The sequence below is a fragment of the Mchenga conophoros genome, linkage group LG19 (genome assembly GCF_057382185.1).
Source record: "Mchenga conophoros isolate Kocher_MC1m ecotype Shallow Benthic linkage group LG19, M_conophoros_male_GT1.1, whole genome shotgun sequence".
In the NCBI taxonomy this organism is placed as follows: Eukaryota; Metazoa; Chordata; class Actinopteri; order Cichliformes; family Cichlidae; genus Mchenga; species Mchenga conophoros.
Genome location: NC_140544.1, coordinates 21,454,290 through 21,471,822, shown reverse-complemented (window position 1 = coordinate 21,471,822; position 17,533 = coordinate 21,454,290). Strand labels below are relative to the sequence as shown.

The 17,533-nt window shown below is 41.3% G+C and overlaps 1 protein-coding gene across 1 annotated transcript in view; it reads left to right on the top strand.

The window, feature by feature from the left end:
* stard9 (StAR-related lipid transfer (START) domain containing 9) overlaps positions 1–17,533 on the top strand; it is a 38,631-nt gene that overhangs the window by 6,578 nt on the left and 14,520 nt on the right. Inside the window, exons 4-21 of the mRNA XM_085256393.1 lie at positions 7,933–8,049; positions 8,236–8,268; positions 8,394–8,455; positions 9,206–9,318; positions 10,445–10,587; positions 10,740–10,807; positions 11,004–11,101; positions 11,233–11,439; positions 11,590–11,687; positions 11,777–11,854; positions 12,146–12,223; positions 12,590–12,769; positions 13,564–13,615; positions 13,881–14,006; positions 15,935–16,017; positions 16,198–16,259; positions 16,686–16,879; positions 17,042–17,522. Of these exons, the coding sequence (XP_085112519.1) occupies positions 7,933–8,049; positions 8,236–8,268; positions 8,394–8,455; positions 9,206–9,318; positions 10,445–10,587; positions 10,740–10,807; positions 11,004–11,101; positions 11,233–11,439; positions 11,590–11,687; positions 11,777–11,854; positions 12,146–12,223; positions 12,590–12,769; positions 13,564–13,615; positions 13,881–14,006; positions 15,935–16,017; positions 16,198–16,259; positions 16,686–16,879; positions 17,042–17,522 (2,273 nt within the window). The remainder of the gene's footprint in view (positions 1–7,932; positions 8,050–8,235; positions 8,269–8,393; positions 8,456–9,205; positions 9,319–10,444; positions 10,588–10,739; positions 10,808–11,003; positions 11,102–11,232; positions 11,440–11,589; positions 11,688–11,776; positions 11,855–12,145; positions 12,224–12,589; positions 12,770–13,563; positions 13,616–13,880; positions 14,007–15,934; positions 16,018–16,197; positions 16,260–16,685; positions 16,880–17,041; positions 17,523–17,533) is intronic.

The window sequence follows — 17,533 nt, the reverse complement described above, 5'->3', positions numbered from 1 at the left end:
TGTTTAAACTGAGGGTTTCTCTGATGGATTTGATGACACAAGGCCTGATGTAAAAAGGAGAAAAGACTGATTGCATGCTGCAGGGCAAGAACCATGATTAATGGCGCATTGCCAGGTAGACTTACATGTTCAGAAACCAGTCGTAACTATGTTACCAAACAAACTGGCAACCGAACTTTGCAACAATGCCCTGTTGTGCTACCTCATTTAACTGCCATTACATTTTGGTCATTGCTCCAACGTCACCCCTATGGATTTTGTTGTTTTTGTTTCCTAGCTTAATGAGGTGATGCTATTTTTTGCCAGTGCTGGATTTCTCATAGTTTCTACTCAAGCAAATTATATTTTTGCATACTTTACTTTTTTTTTCATAGCAGGAAAACAGACTTTGCCTTGCATGCAGTGTAGTTCCCAGGAGACTGAGACAATCTGAAACAGTGGGGGAATGAGACATGGAGAAACTGGATCTTAACTCCTGCTTTTCCAGTCCAGCAGGACTATCTCACCACTCCCACCTCCCCTCTCCTCTCCCCATGGATACATGCCTGCTGCTCTGTGCTGTCCACTGTACATGTCCATGCATCACTGATAGTTTACACTAGATGCTTGTAGTGTCTTCCAGCTTCATACACGGTTATAGTGAAGAGTGAAGACAGAAATGTAGTGTCTTATATCTGATTATATCTGATTCTTTTCAATGAGGACTGTTCACAAAAAGTTGACCTTTTAGGTCGGGAGGTTTGGTGTTTAATATTTATGTTTATAGGAGAAGGCTGAGTAGGGAGGAATGAGAATGGCTTTGCCCGGTGATGAAGGGTAAGATTTTGGAAGAGATTTATAATGCATAATGAAAGCCAGCTGTTTGGCTAATGTAGCAAAACAAGTGGGACTATTTGTCTAAATGGTGCCTTTGTTTTTGGCTTAGATATTAGGCAAACAAATATTATTTCCCCCTTATTTATTACCACAAACCCCTCAGCTTGTTTATTGCTTCGGTCTGTAAGAAACATGGAAGGGAAAAATTAAAGAGAAGCAGCGGATTTGAGTTTGGATAGAGACAAATGGCAAGAGAAAGTGATTAGAGACAAAGAGGGAATTCTGCTGAGGAGGAGGGGATATGGGCCGGGGGTCCGCTGTGCCTCTGCAGCCCCCCAGCTCTCCCCTGCCAAACTCACAGCTGCCTCACTAAGCAATTTTTCACAGTCAAATTTCAGTGTGACAACGTCACTGCTGAGGATTCAGCTCGGAGCACAAGGTTTTCTGTTGATTGCCTAATGGACTCAGATTGCAGGGGCTTTCCCCTCCCTGTCATCTGTATCTCTGACTTTTGTCAGTGTGCTGTGCGATTTAAATATGGCAGCAGTGTTTCTAGGTCTGTGTGTCAGTGGTGCTGCAGAGCGAGGGGAAGAATGGCTTCTCTGTGCATTGGAATAATCCTTCACACGCATGTGAGCAGTCGGCCGAAGCAACAGCCAACAGCCCTCTTCAGGCTGGTTTGAATTATCTACAAACATGGCACCAAATAGACCACATGATGTCAGCATAGAAATCTGAGATCTATGCCATATGGGTGCAGTGTGAGCACCTGTGTTTTATGGATACTCTGCCCTCACTTTTTCTATCAGCGAGGGAAGCAGATGAAAGGAATCATTTACGACAACGAGTTAAAGTGTGTACATAGAAGCGTACCACAAAGGATGCGGTGAAGTCATTTGAAGACAACTGTAAACTTCAAATGGAGCCTCCTCTCTGTAACATGTTCACTGTGCACACTTTAGTTGCTGTAGAAAGAACCTTGTGTGTGTGTGTGTGTTATTTAAAATGGGACACTTGTTACTGTTTTATTTATAGTAGACATACAACATTGATATGTTAGTGTATTATGAAGTGTGGTGTGAACGTGTGGACCTCTGGAAGAGCAGCTGCTACTCTATAAAAGCTAATGGGGAGCTAACAATATTGGTGTATTTCAAGCCTATCTGTAATGATACTGCATAAGTCTGGTCCCTAGTAAATGCGACTATATACTGAGCCACTCTAACCTACCCATGGGGGATATCACACAAGGCTCCCACCAGTCTGAAGCCTGCAGAAATAATTCCCAGCTTCCCATAAAGATTGTAATATGCAGGTCCACTGTACAGTGTTCTGCTTTGGCCTATTTAACAGCGATATGAGGGGGAGGAGCAGCAAGTCCCCAAACTCTTTCCAGATATGGTTTTATTTATTTGTGTTAAGCCTTGCCTTTGCCACAGTAGTTGCATCAGAAGTCAAGGCAAAATGAAGTGAAATACACTGTTGGAGTGCCCCCTGCCTTCATTTTTCTTCACTTCCCCTCCTCTGCTCTGCTTTTCTTTCCCTGGTGCCCTTCATCATGTGTAGGGATGCCTGAGTAATGAAGAGCAGCCTATCTGTTTGGCCTGCACATCTCTGTCTTTCCCCCTCCCTCTCATACAACCTCTCTGCTCTTCCATGCTAATTTGACCTACAAATTCTGTCCAAGTGTGACAAACGAGAGCGTTGTTGAACTCTGGCCAAACAGCTTCCTCTGTGTCTCTTCTTGCTGCTTGTGATTCAGCCTCTGCTGCCCGTGTCCTCGCGCTCCCTTTTTCCTCTCTGTGATGTTCCCTTTCCCTTTTCTCTCTCTTTCTAATCTAACTCTATAAACCCAGATTCCTTGCAGGAAGGACAAAGATCTCCTGTGACATCTTTTTTTTTTGTTGTTGTCCCATGTCTAAACAGAGGCATTTAGTTTTGCTCAGGGCCCAGCTGTTGTGTTTGTGTAACCCACTTGGAAAGTGTAGGACGGGAACTGAGTGACCCTTATCTTTGCTGCAGCTGTCCACCTCTGGACAGAAAACTGGGAGTAAAACCATTTTCACATGCAGACTCTCAGCTATGCATTGCTGTTGGTGACGCCCCTCTTGCCCGATCCTTTTGGTTGCGTCACACTCGGCTAAAGCAACGAGAAGCCAAAGTTTTAAATGTGGTTAAATGCTTCGCTCTGCTGGCCGTTTGCCATCACCCTTGACGACATTTACACGTATTTACACACAGACACGCTACACATAAATACTTCTCTGGGGTTTAGCGCAAAGCAGGCCACATAAAACCAGACCAGCAGTTGGCACTTCCACAGTGAGCGATTACAGGACTTAACTCATTACAGAGGCATTATTCCATGACTTTTTTTTCCCACCGTATTGCTGTATTTCTGTGCAGGAATCGCTTTTTCGTCAACCTTTCTCACGCACTTCATTTCCTTCCACCACTTTTCCCTTCTAGTTTGTTACCAAGCCACAAACTAGGCTCTGTGTTTGGGAAAAATTAGTTTTGCTCCGTGTTTTAAAACAAACTTGAACACAGTATTTGCCAGATCTCTGGCATAAAAAACAGCCAGATTCTTGTTTTACAGATCTGCTCCAGCTTACTTTGATGCGCATGAGGTAACTCAGGATTTTAGGTCTGTTGCTTATATAAACTTTTAGTAGATAGATACTAGACAGGACTCACCACTTGTTTAAAAAAAGCTGTAGTAAATATCACGTGGCACCATTTTAATGTAACATTTCTTTGCTTAAGTTTCATCATAATTTGAGGCCGCAAATGCATTTTATTAAGAGATAACGGTGTGCACAGTCTATTCTTGCACAACCAAGTGTTTCACTTAGTGCATCCCTGCGTAGCTGGATGATAAAAATAATATTATGTGATCTGCATTTTAAGTAATCTTTCCTCTGGAGGCTCTGAAGGCAGTTTTTCTCCATATTCTTCTTGATAATGTTTTTTTTTTCCACACTGAAGAGAGGGATTTAGCTTCTGCTAGATCTGGAGCCCTTCTGCTTTCCTCTTTCCTGCTTACTGTGTTTTGACAGTGACTCTGACCGGTGTTTCCTTCATTTAGAATGAAATCTATATTTTGCTTTTTCATTGTTAGATTGTTTTTCCTCAGAGGGCAACGCTTTTGTCCTTGTTTTGGTTGCTGTTTCGGCAGCCACTTAACTGGTCAGATGCAGACATGGGCGCGTGCACATGCAGCGACCTTCCTGTTCATTGTGGTGTTTAGTTTCTGTCTGTTTTGAGGAGTTGATCAAGCCTGCACATTTGCTGTCGCCTTGGCCTGGAAATTTCAGTCTCCAGACTATTTCTTTATTCCAGAAATGCCATCTGCCTCATATCTCACCTGCTTTGTTAAGCCAGAAATGCATCCTAATGCTGCAGGGTGTTGCAAACTGGGAAAGTAGGTTGTGACAGAAAGCCATTGTGTTCACTGAAGCAGGTTGAGTACAGTGACACAAATTACAGTTTACTGATTTTAATTTGGTGTGACAATGGCGACAAACAACGGGGTCACTTTAATATTTCCTGACACTGGCTGTTGAGACAAAACTCACACACAATGTTATTGTGTCAAGAAGCTGAATTAAAGTCGAGCTTCTTCTTGTGGTTTTTACAATATATAGTCAACTTTGAATAAAAACAGTACAAATTTCTTGGTAGAAACAGAAAACAATAGTAATGGTTTACTAGACAGTACAGAGACAGTCAGGTTCAAAGGAGCGAAAAGTTAAAGGAAAGTTCCTGCTCTTTGTGCTAAGCCTGGAGGGACACTAGGCCTTGTTGTAGAGGCCTTGTTGTAGCCCCCATAGAGTGAATTTAACAGGGTCAACTTTAACAAGGACTGTATTGATTCTCTGTGTTTGAGAGGGGAGACGTTGTCTGTGTCTGTTTTTCAATAGCACCATGAGGACAAGACAGAGGCGGCAGTGCTTTTTGTCTTCATGTTTAAGCCTTCATTCAGCTAAGAGGCAGGGGGTAACACTTGGTGGTCTGCACCCAAGTGGGCTGCACACTTTGGCATTTGTAGGAATGAGAACCGTTATTGAGCTACAGTTGCACAGTTAAGGTGCTTTTACTTTCAAATGATCTCTTTGTATCAAATATTACACTTTACTTTGGCTTTATTCTATTATTTTGATCTTTCTCTGTATACAGTATATCATACTGTATATTAAAAGTCAGTTACAAATTATATTCTTACTATCAAGACCCCAAAAGGTTTTAAGAACAGAAGTTAGCTTAAAGATCTTCTGCACTAAAGATGGTTAAAATAAATTCCTAATTTGGAGGGAAAATTATGATTTAGGTATTTCTACCTGTGTGTCTGTAGAGTGATTTATGAGGCCATTCAGAAAAACCAGCTGTCATGGCAACACTTTTTACAAGCTGGATGTGGCTCTTTCTGTACATTTCTTTAAGCTGCATACATTTTCATGGTTTTTATTTCAGAAGTGGCATGTGGTGCTAGTTAATATTTGAAGCAGGTGTTTACTATTTATATAAAAGTTTGACAGTTTGCTTTCTTGCTGTTTTTTTGCTACAATAACACGATATGCTGTTGGTCTCTGCGTGAGCTTCGCTCCATCATGTCAGTGCTAAATATTTTACTTGTCTGAGAAAACCCAAGGCTGTTGAATATTACCACACAACCTCACACAGTCCTAAGAAGAACTAGATGACCACTGAATACATTCAGAGTACTTTCACAAGGCTTGAGTCTTTCACAAGAGTTTTCAGCCACATCCAACTTAAATCTGGCCTTGCAAAATTGTGGGAATAGAGTATATACAGGCTTAACTCCAGGTTCTCGCATATCGTCAAAGCAGTTGGTAGTGTGATACACATGTGTGCACACACACAGGAGGCATGTTAAAAGTATTCCTTGATCTTTGGAGGTTGTGGTAGCTTTGAGAGGAATCCTCCTCTCTTCTCTGTGTACCCACCACCAGTCTCCATGGTCCAAACTTGAGCCTGGGGGCCTGGGAAAGAAAACCCCTCTCTGATCCCAGGGTGTGTTATGGTTTTTGGGGGAGAATGTGCATCTCAGGTCTGGTCTAGCTCAGGTTCCCAATGCCCCCAAAGGTATGTGTTGCTTTTGGACATAGCTTTTGGGTTGCAGCTGAGGCCACATGTCCTCAGAAACGGGTTTATTGATCGGTTGTATACAATGGACAACAATCAAGTGATTTATAATTTGCCCAGTCGTTGTTCATCTAACCTGCATGCACATAGTTGTATGTATAGTACATTTTATAAGTGATAAACAACCACTTTGCTTCATAGAGCCTGTTCCCATAATAGAAGATGTTTGGCTTCGCTAAGAATCATAATAAATATTTGCTGATTCTACACCTCTGTGATGCCAGGCGAAGCTTTTGAGCTTAATTGGTACTAAAGGGTCGAACGCATTCCAATAAAATATCCCCCAAATTCAGGATTCTGACCCCACCATTCACATGTTACAGGAGAAAATGAGATTTGCCAGAAAAGGGAGTGTTTTTCCAGTCTTCTCTTGTCCATGTTTGGTGAATCTGTGTGAACTGTAGCCTCAGTATCGTCTTCCTAGCTAACAGGAGTGTCACCTGCTGTGGTCTTCTGCTGCTGTAGCCCATCTACTTGAAGGCTCCACATGTTGTGCATTCAGAGATGGTCTTACACATATCTTGACTGTAAAGAGTGGTTACAGCATTTGAGTTAGTGTCGCCTTCCTAGCTTGAAGACGTCTGGTCATTCTCCTGTGACCTCTGGCCTCAAATACTCGTTGTTTTTGCTTTCCCAGAGAACTTCTGCTCACTGGATGTCTGTCTCTTTTTTTTTTTTTTTTTTTTTTTTACATTATCTGTAAAGCCTAGAGATAGTTTGAACTGGAGCGGGTCCTCTTGACCATGTCTACATGCCTAAATGCATTGGTTTTCTGCACTGTGATTGGCTGCTTAGAGAGCTTGTGTTCAGGAGCAGTTGAATTGGTGTACTGCAACAGGATTTTTCACTTTGTATATGTTTATTGAGTTTAAACAACAACTGAGAAGAGCCCAGCTGCTGAGATAATGTCTTAATTGTTTTTGCACAATAGCCATATGCTCATTGGAAAACAGATTTCTTGTCCATAAATTATGACTGTGTAAGATTAGTATCTTAATAACTGTTGAAAGTTGTCAAGATTAAAATCCTGATTGTTTGCTGTGCTGATCGTAAAGCTCTTTGAGGCCTAATCATGATTTATGATTCTATATAAATAGAAATGACTTCACCTCAGTTTATAAGACTTTGTTATTCAACCCTTATTTGGTATTTACTGCCTATTACTCCATGATTTTAAGACAGAGGCTCAACATCCTGGATTACTGTTATATAATATATCTGTTTAGATTTTCATCTGTTTTGACATAAATGCAAGTAATAAAAAGCTAATTTGTAAAAATGCAAGTTTAGATTGATAGCAAATTCTCCTACACTACTATATCTCTGCTGCAAACACAAAATGATATGCATTTCATTTGCCAGTATAGGTTTCAGGAAAAGTCTTTGTTCTCCTATAAAAATAAGTAGTTGAGATTTGGCCTTGTGCTGGTCATCTGCATGCTCTGGAGCTCAGATGCAGACACAGTAAGAAGGAAAACAAGAGGCCTCAGTTGATTGTTTTAGCGGGGCTTTCCGGGATCCCCTGTCCGAGGACTTTGCTGTTAGTCAAAGTTTATTTTCCTGACCCAGCCATTTTTCAGTCTTTTTGCCCTCACATTTGTTTCTCTTACATCTGCACTCTGCAAAATTGTTTACCTTGAGTATTAGCTGACCTCCATGCTCCCTGCACAAATACATCAGCAGGAAGGAACATTACCTCCCCACCACTGGCCTCATGCCACAGCATTGTGATCAAGAAACCTTAGTGTAAATCTATACTCGTGTAAAACACAACTGCAGTGCAGATCAAGGGCTTTCAGTTACATTGTAAACAACCCAGCAGCCCCTACTTGTTTTATTAAAATAATCTTCGAAGGGATGGAAGGGAGGAATCCAGGTGTGCTTTTTAACTCTGCATACTCTTTGTGCATTTCTGGTTAAGGGAGTGTGTGTATGTGTTAATTTCTTCAGGTGTTCCAGGACCTGGGTGTGTCGGTACTGTCCGGAGCTTCTGAGGGCTACAATGTGTGCCTGTTTGCTTATGGTCAAACAGGATCTGGAAAGACTTACACCATGATGGGGACGCCGGTGAGGAGAGTCCTGGAATCACTGCACAATATTAGATGCACTTTTTTCATGCCTTAGTTAATATTATAAAGGACATTGAAGGGTCCAGCTCATGCTACGCAGGCAGAAAATGCTTTGTTTTATAAATCTTTCGGTTGTGGCCCACACGTTAATGTTGGTCACTCTTTTTTTTTCAATTTTCTTTAGGACTCCATGGGCTTGACTCCTCGCATTTGTCAGGTAAGGTGGTTGATTAATACTCAACTCAGGTGGCGACACGAATGAAGTGAACATGCTGAACATTCATCTTCCTGAGTATCTAGTATTGTAGGTTGAAGTAACCTGCTGATCTTCTTTCCTCCCAGGGTCTCTTTCAGTCTGAAGACACTTTTTCAGATGGGCAGAACTCAAGCAGAGTGGAGATCAGGTACTTCTTTATTGCAGAGATCTGTGTCTTCTGATTCTAATCAATTTAATTGGGCCTTTTGTTGAAGTTTAATTCAAATTAGACAAGAGTTTATGGTGCAGTTATGCTGAAAAACTGTAGCCAGCAAAATTAAAACAGGATTCATTTCTGTTTTAATTTCTCTGGGAAAATTTGTTCATTTTAAGCTCTTCCTGCCCTTAACTCATAAATGTTAAATGGACTTGCACGTCAGTGGAGACGGAGCGCCAGGCTGGAAAGACTTTGGGTTCAGTGTCTTCTCCAAGGACACTTTGGTTTGCGGAGGGGCCAAGGATCAAAGTACTAACCCTGCCATTAGTGGACACCTGAGTACACGCCACTTGAGCCAAAGCTGCAGTATGGTTATTACAAGGAAAAATACAGGGTTTTTTACAATTTGAAGATTACAATCTCTCTAGCATACACACTGTTTCCCAGTTATTTGATTTGCTAAGCAGTTTAAAACACTGCCCGGGTAGCCATGATTACTACCTGGCTGAACTACAGCCAGCTTTTATTGTGTTTTCTAAGCTCTCAAAAAATAGAGCAGAAATAAAAACCTCAGAAGAGTAAAATTTAAGACATAGACATACAGATAATGAATGGAGTAGATTTAGCCAGACATGTGGTGTGCATCTAAGTGACGTTAGGGATATAAAAGACTTTAAGCTGAACTTATATTGAAGCTGATTTTTTTTAAACTTCTGCCTCCTTATTTCTCTGTCCTTGCAGCTTCTTGGAGATCTATAACGAGCGTGTAAGAGATCTGCTGAAGGGAGGAGAGCAGAAGAAGAAAGCCACACTGAGAGTTAGAGAACATCCTGAGAAAGGACCCTATGTACAAGGTGAGTTTTCATTCCTTTCCACTGCTAGACAGAAGAATGATAAATCTACATTAAAAACCCCTAAAATCAAGATGAACAAATTGCATTACAATGTTTAAAACATGACGTAGCAGTTCCAGGTGATGATGCACTAAATGTTGATCTAACGGACCAGCTTCAAGGAGACACAAATCCCTTTGGGATTGCATCAGGAAGGGCATCCGGTGCAAAAAATCTCCCAAATTAAACAGACAGTGACCCCTTGTGAGTAGGGGAGCAGCCAAAAGTATCTTGCATGAATGCACACTCAAGTAGAAGTCAGAAAAAATTCTCTAAGATGTCTTGTTTGTGTTGTTTACAAGTTACAAGTCTTCTTCTGTTTTTGATTTAGTTTTAGTCACATCTATTTTTAGTTGTTAGATTCCTGTTGCTTCTTTTATTTCACCTTTTCTCTTTTCCCCTTCATCTCTTCATCTTTTCCCTCTCGTTCCCTCCATTTCTTTCTCTCCTTGTCATCCGCCGGACTCTCCGTATTCAGAGCCCCACATCCACTCATTGTCTGTATCAGGAGAAATCCCACTTGGCCAGAGGAAGTGAAGTCATTTCCTTGTGGTTCCAAGCAGTTCCACACACATCATATCCCATTTAGGTTTTCCAAATTCTACTTCTAATCCCTCAGTGCTTTTCCATCCAAACACTGTTTTGCTGCCACTCCTGTTTTCCTTAAACAATTTAACTCTTTGTATTGACCAGCTTAGAGTTAACAAAGAGGAAGAGGCTAAATGATGAGCCAAGAGGCTCCATGATGATCTGTGTGCACATGTTTAACAGCTTTTTAAGTTGGTGATTCATGCCTGGAAGTAGAGCATTGTTAGAAACTGTTGTTTCTAGATGCTGTGGGAAATATTAAAAAGCACATGGTGGGAGCAAGGATTGATGCATTTCCTGTTTGTGTCTCTTTTTTATACTTCTTTCCTCTTAACATTTTAATCCCTGCAAATAATCAAAGCAGCTTTTTTGTCTCATCTCCATTCAGTTTCATGTTTTTAGAAGTTTTGTATGATGTAGAATAAAAATCGGACTGTGTTCAGTCTTGCTCGGGGTTGACCAATACAAATTATCATTCTCTTTGCGTCCCTCCCATCAGACCTTTCATCACATGTGGTCTCAGACTGCAAACAGGCCATAGACCTTCTGGAGGAAGGCATCGCCAACCGCATCACCGCAGCAACCCACAACCATGATGCCAGCAGCAGATCCCATGCAATCTTTACGATTCAGTACACACAGGTCATCTCACTCAGACTCTGCATGTTGTGCTGTTACTTTTTTCCAGATATTCTCATAATACTCCAGAGTATTGAATTTGTATGACGACTGTATAACTGACCACTGATCAATATGCAGACTTTGGGTTATTTACTTTTGTCTTTTCTCTTTAGGCTATCCTAGAAAACAACCTTCCTTCTGAAACTGTCAGCAAGATTAACCTGGTCGACCTGGCTGGGAGGTGAAAATGTTATTTCCTGCTGTCGTGTGCCCTATTTTTTCTCCTTCAGCATTGTTTAAGCCCAAATCGTTGACAAAAGTGCCCCCTAGTGGATACTGACTCTTGCCCTCACTTTGCTGAACTCCCTATTTCACACATTTTTTTAGTCATTTTTTATTGATATGATGTTATACTTTGTTTTTGTTGTGTCTACCAGTGAGAGAGCAGATCCCCACTACTGCAGGGATAGACTGACAGAGGGCTCCAACATCAACAAGTCTCTGGTTACTCTAGGCATTGTCATTTCAGCTCTTGGTAAATAAAATGTTTTAGTATTTTTATTTCACTTGAATAAACTTCCACAAAATTCACATCTATTCTCTTGTGTTCTCTCCTGTGCTTGCTTTTTGGCACATCCTTCAATCTTTTTGCCACCACCTCCGCAGCTCAGAACTCACAGATGTCAAGCAGCTGCCAGAGTATCAACAGCGTGGCCTCTGAGGGCGATGGTAGCACAGTGGGTAGCCACAGCAGCTCGCTGTCTGGAGGTGGAGGTGGGAGGAGGCACTGCTTCATTCCCTACAGAGACTCAGTCCTGACATGGCTTTTGAAAGACAGTCTGGGTGGAAACTCCAAAACCATTATGATTGCAAGTGAGTTCAAACTGAGTGATTCCACAATAAATTTTTATTTTCATATATATTCTAAAACTGTATTTAAGAAAACTGACCACCTTATGCCACGTAATGTGAGCGTTAACTGCTGCTGGCTTGTGTGCGTTTCGCGTGTATTTTCTCTTGCAGCGGTCTCACCCTCTGCCAGCAGTTATAACGAGACCCTGAGCACCCTGCGCTATGCTGCCCATGCCAGAAATATTGTCAACAAGCCTCGGGTTAATGAGGTTAGCGGCTGTTTGGAGTCAGATGCCAAGGTTTAATGTTTGATCTAATTGTTTGGATTAGGTTAACGTGCACTTTGATTTCTGTGCAGGATGCGAATGTTCGGCTGATCAGGGAACTGAGAGAGGAGATTGACAGGCTGAAGAGCATGCTGCTCAGCTTTGAAATGGTATGGTGACCTTTTATCGCTAGAGCGTGTCTCTAACTCTCCCAGGGAGACACTTGGCTGCGTTCACTCCCTTAAAAAAAAAAAATCCTTCTTAGTACTGTAAGGCTTTGTATAAAAGAGATTCTCACATTACACATTTTTCTACCAAATCCTTAATACAGTGTTTTATATCTTGGTGACATTTCTAATCCCCTTAGGTGGGCAGGACTGAATTGCATTGTAATGTCTGTGTGACATTTTCCTTTTGCACAGTATGTTGACTGATCATTTCTTTACTCTCTTGATTGACAGCAACGTAATCCCAGTCCATCCTTGAGTGACGAAAGGGATGGAAATCTTTCTGAAATCGTGCTGCAGAACGAGCTAAAGGTAACGCAGGGTCGACACACATGCTTGCATCTGCCTGTCTGAGTCTTTGACACTTTAAGCAAGTGTGACTTCGGTGGAATGTTTTTATCAGGTCGCTGCTTTTTCCAATATTTACCATGTATCTTCTCAAAGATTAGACACCGACACTAACTGAACTGGGATTTTATTTTTTGTTCTGCCTTACTAGGAGACATTGGAAACTTAAACAGTTAAACAAACCAAGTGTTAGAAATCATTCTATCTGAAGAAGTTTTTTCAGTACTACTATCTATAGGACTGGACATTAGTAGCAGATGTTGGTGCCAACGTTTTCTACCTCCCATTCTTCCTGACATTCCTTTCCCCTTACCCATTCCTGGGTTGCAGGTGGAGCAGCTGACAAAGGACTGGTCAGACAGCTGGAGAGACAAGAAGGAGCTCCTGGAGGAGTACAGTGTGGACATCAACAGAGACCGGGCCGGCTTCCTCATCAACTCCCTCCAGCCACACCTCGTTGCCCTTGATGGAGATGTTCTCAGCACCGGTGTCGTCTTTTATCACCTCAGGGTATGATGAGAAAAAAAAGGAAATACAGGGTTTATATTCTTTCTCTTTTTATGCAAGTGTCTTTGCAACCCAGGAGATACGTATTTGTAATTTACAGGCATGCCATAACATTCAAAATATATTTTTTTGCACAAACAACAGAATGCAAACTTTTGCATTTGCTCTACTTTTCTGAAATCTCAAGTTACTGTTTTTGTCAGCTGACTTGACTAAAACCACCTCTGTTTTTCTACTAGATCCCTCCAATCCTCTCATCTTCTTGTACTACTATTTCTCTCTGTACTTCTAGAAAAACTCTTGAGAAAAGGTGCGTTTCTGTTGCCTTTTCTTTTCACTGTATCTTCCAACTGTCCTGTCAACTTCCCCTCTGTGTGTACGTGTGTGTGTCTGCGTGTACCTTCTGCAATGCATAAAACTCTCTTGGATAAGAGGCTCTTAGTTCTGAGGCTAGGAGTCAGGGGAGCTTAAGCTGTCCTGATTCTGACAATGACAAGCGTACCCTTAGGCCTGACAATTACACAGTTTCCTGCATGTGAAGAACTGAGGCCACCTGGGAGCACATGTGGACTTGACACCAAATAAGAAAGCCTTTAATCCCATTAGATAAGACTTCAGATTAAACAAATCACATTTATTTTTCTTCCAGGTAAGTGAAAGAATAGACGTTAAAACCCCTTCACAGAAGATTTTGTGTCAAAATATTTGCTTGTTTTTTGTTTTTTTTTTAGATATTTTTGTGTTGTATGTGGATTTTGATTAGAGCTATCATGCTCACAATATATTTTTTGTTACAGGAAGGAGTTACCCGCATTGGACCTCAGGACCAATTTGAAGAACCACAAATAGGTATTTATTTATTCTCTTAAAGCCATGCGATAAGAGAGGTCTGGAAACAGAAATGATACAATACAGACAAAGTATATTTTTGAGTTTGTCATGTAGGTTATTGCACACAAGGTGCAGGGTACATTATGACGATGTGGATGTATTATAAGCCCCTTTTTCATTAAATGTTGCATTAGATGCTGTAAATGTTGTGTAGTTGAATAGCAGCAACGGTACAGCTTTCTAAATCAAAATGTGTCACAACATTTCTGCATTCTGTGTGTAGTCTTGCAGGGCAGCGCCAGCTGTGAGATTGAAAACCACGAGGGTGTGGTGACGCTCAGGCCAGTGCCGAGCTGTGTCTGCCTGCTCAACGACAGAGAGGTCACAGAGTCCTGTAGACTGGCTCAAGGTCAGCTCATGTCCTCAGCAGAGCACTTTGTTCATACTGTCTTTGGTTCCCAGCAGGTTTGCCCCAGATAATGTGACAGAAGCTGGTTATCTTGGTACAAAAAGGAGAAAAAAATTTATTTTTTAATTAGAGACGGACCGATCCGATATTACGTATCGGTATCAGTCCAATACTGACGTAAATTACTGGATCGGATATCGGAGAGAAATAAAAATGTAATCCGATCCATTAAATATCAAAAAAGCACCTCACAAAACTTGCGACACGGCGTAACTCGGCTCATAACCGTAGCACGTCGGAGCAGTGTGCTCACGTGATAGAGCGGCTGTGTGTATTTGTAGCCTCGCTACCAAACCAGCATTTCATCTCCGAGGAAGTTATCCCAGAGAGAAGTAAAGCAAGTGTGTAAGTTCATCTCTGAATGTTTGTAAAGCATTCCCACGTTAAGCTTAACAACCGATATATGGAGCGACTGCCTCTTCTTGCTGCTACTTCAATCGTGAAACTGATTAATGATCAGCTGATCGGCTTTTCCGTCGCGTGTCCGTCTCTCTTGTTTGTTTTTGGCCCACTTCGCGCCAGAAAGAGGAAACCAGCGGCTGAACAACAGCAGCACGTTTAAGCTTGATAAGCTGTTGTTAGAATTTATTTAATATTACTTTCTACACCAGGATCTTTTTCTACGTAGCTGATGGCTGGTAACTGTGCAGGGGCGGATCTAGCAAAGTTTAGCCAGGGGGCCAATAGGGCATGAACAGGGAAAAGGGGGCACAAAGACATACTTTTCTTTCTTATTCTCATTTAAAATGTCTAGCTTTTAATAAATAATTATCTGAATCTTACACCCAAAGTTTTAATCTTATGTAAAATATATAGAAGTCCATTACTGTATATAGTAACTGTTAAGTCTAATATATATACCCTAGTAAGCTATACTACTTTTTCCTTTGGGAAGACACCATCTGTGCAGTCTGCAATTCTGTTGAAGAAAGATGTTGAATCTATTTAATTATTCTTGAAAAATAATTTATTTCTGTGCATTTTTTTTTTCACACTGCATCAAATTAAGGTTGATTACGTCGATTAAGCATCATGAGGTGGAGGGTGGGGGGTGGTTCCCTATTTTTTATTTTTTTTTGCTGGGAGTTTGCAACCCTATTAGTTAGGTTGCTTAATATTTCTGCTAAGTACTCTTTAAAATACCAGAATAGGAAGGATTGAGTAGGTTTAAGTTTATTAGATTGATCAGTTTTGCTGAACTATGAAATATTTTGGGTGCAGTGTATTTTTTACATTCAGGTATAATAGAATAGCTTTAGTGTTGTTGTTTATTTAAACTTGAGTATGAACTTATACAAAATGCAGCAATATATTAAAAAAACAGTTTTATTGATTAAAAAACACACTATATCGGATTCATATTGGTATCGGCAGATATCCAAATATATGATATCGGTATCGCACATAAAAAAGTGGTATCGTGCCATCTGTAGTTTTAATGTTGGATTTGAGCTGTGCGAGTCCAATTTTGTGATTTGATTGATTATTTTTATGTAGATATTGTAAATCAGCTTTTGGTGAGTTACTGCTTTGCTCTGCTGCACGTAAAGCTAATTCATGACTTCAAATGCAGTTGATGCCTTTTGCTTAATTAATGCTGGCCTTAAACGAAACTTGAATTTCATCCAAGAATCAAAAGAACATGCTGTGAGCAATTTGTCTTTCAAATAAGCAGGGGGAAAAATGATGTTCTCGACACACATATACATTCAGCAAAGCTGAAAAAAATATAAATGCACATATGCTTAAAGATTTACAGAGTTACCTTAAAGATAAAAATGCAGGGTACACACACACACAGCTTCCATGAACACAATGCCATGGGTTTAGCACAGCTCATGATGAAAGATTTGTCTCTCTGTCTCCAGGGACAGTGATTACCTTGGGAGGAGTGCATAAGTTCCGCTTCAACCACCCGGCTGAAGCAGCTGTCCTTCGGGAACGCAGGCGGGTAGGTGCTAATCGTCCCAAAACGAATGCGATGCTGTTGATTAGGATGACAATCATGAAAATATTTATGATGAGCAGATGATTGGGTGATACACTTGAATGCTAATGATACACAGAATTTCCCTTTTAACACATTTCTTATTTTGTCTGTAAACACTAAAATATTAATTTTTCTTTTAAGGCCAGTGAAGGTGGCATGACCTGCACCTACACAGAGCTTTGCCTTGTGACCCCTGATAACAGGTAAATACTGTTTTAAGGAAATGTTTCCCACTCTGTGAATATATGTGGGTTAAACAGGTATTTTTCTGTACCCACTTTCATATTTGATAAGAATTACAAATCCAGTGTCCTTCCTGTAGATTCATGCATAAGTCCTTCCACTTGGTGGAGTGCATGTTTCCATTAGCCCCCACCCTTGTGAACAATCCCAGTTAGCTGTTTGCGATTCAGGCTCAGGGGTTGCTTAGTTACTCATGAGACGCTGAACACAACAGTATCCTTTACTTTCAACCTCTCTGCCACCAAACTATAAAATTCTAGACATCAAACTACACATAGGTGAGGTAAAATGATCGTTTTACTCTCCATGGTTGTCTTTTTTTCTCTCTTATTTCATCATCGTTTCTCAGTCTGTGCTTCATCTGTGTCATGCATCTCTTTTTGTAGTGTCAAAGAAGCGAATCTCCCACAGCAGGTGGGTGCATGCTTCTCTCCCGGTGAGGAGCCTTCTGCCAGGCAGCGTGTGGAGGAGCAGAAACGCTTCGTGGAGAGTTTGCGTCAGGAGATTCAGGCTGAACAGAGACGGGCTGAGAGAGAGCTAGAAAGGGAGCAGGCCTACCTCCAACAGCAGCACACTGAGAGTGAGAACTCTTTGCATTTCATCACTTACACAAGTATTATTCAAAATCCAAGCTGAAATTCTGCATCGTTTAAAAAAAAGAAAAAAGGATGACATACCAAAAGTCATATTGATTGCGATTTCTAGTGCTCAAAATGTCCTACTTTCTGTCTTTAATCAACAGTCCAGCAGTGGATTTTGAAGGAGAAACATCGCCTGACAGCTGTTGAACAGAGGATCACTCAGGAGTCTGGAGTTCAAGCAGACCTCCTCCCTGCACCCCTGCTGGAGAGGTTAACAAGCCATGTGTTCAGGGATCAGAAAGATGTTTCAGTGGATTGTCCATCCCAAGTGATAAGAGCCAGGAAGAAGGCAGTGCAGGATGAATTGCTAAAGCATCACGCTCTCTGCCGGGCCGAGAGCCGCATTCGGCGCAAAAGGCTGCGTTACCAGCTGGAGAGAATCGCCAGCAAGCAGCATCTGTTGGAAGCAAAGAAAGAGTTACAGCAGCTGGAAAAGACTCTGCCTTTAGGACCAGACAGCCCAGAATCTCCTGAGGCTGGATCGCCCTCAAAGGTCAAAGGACGACCGTTTGATTCTCGTAGACACTCGTTTTCATCCGATCTTTTGTCCCGACTCTACCCACAGAACACACCCATCTTCAGGTAAGGGGACA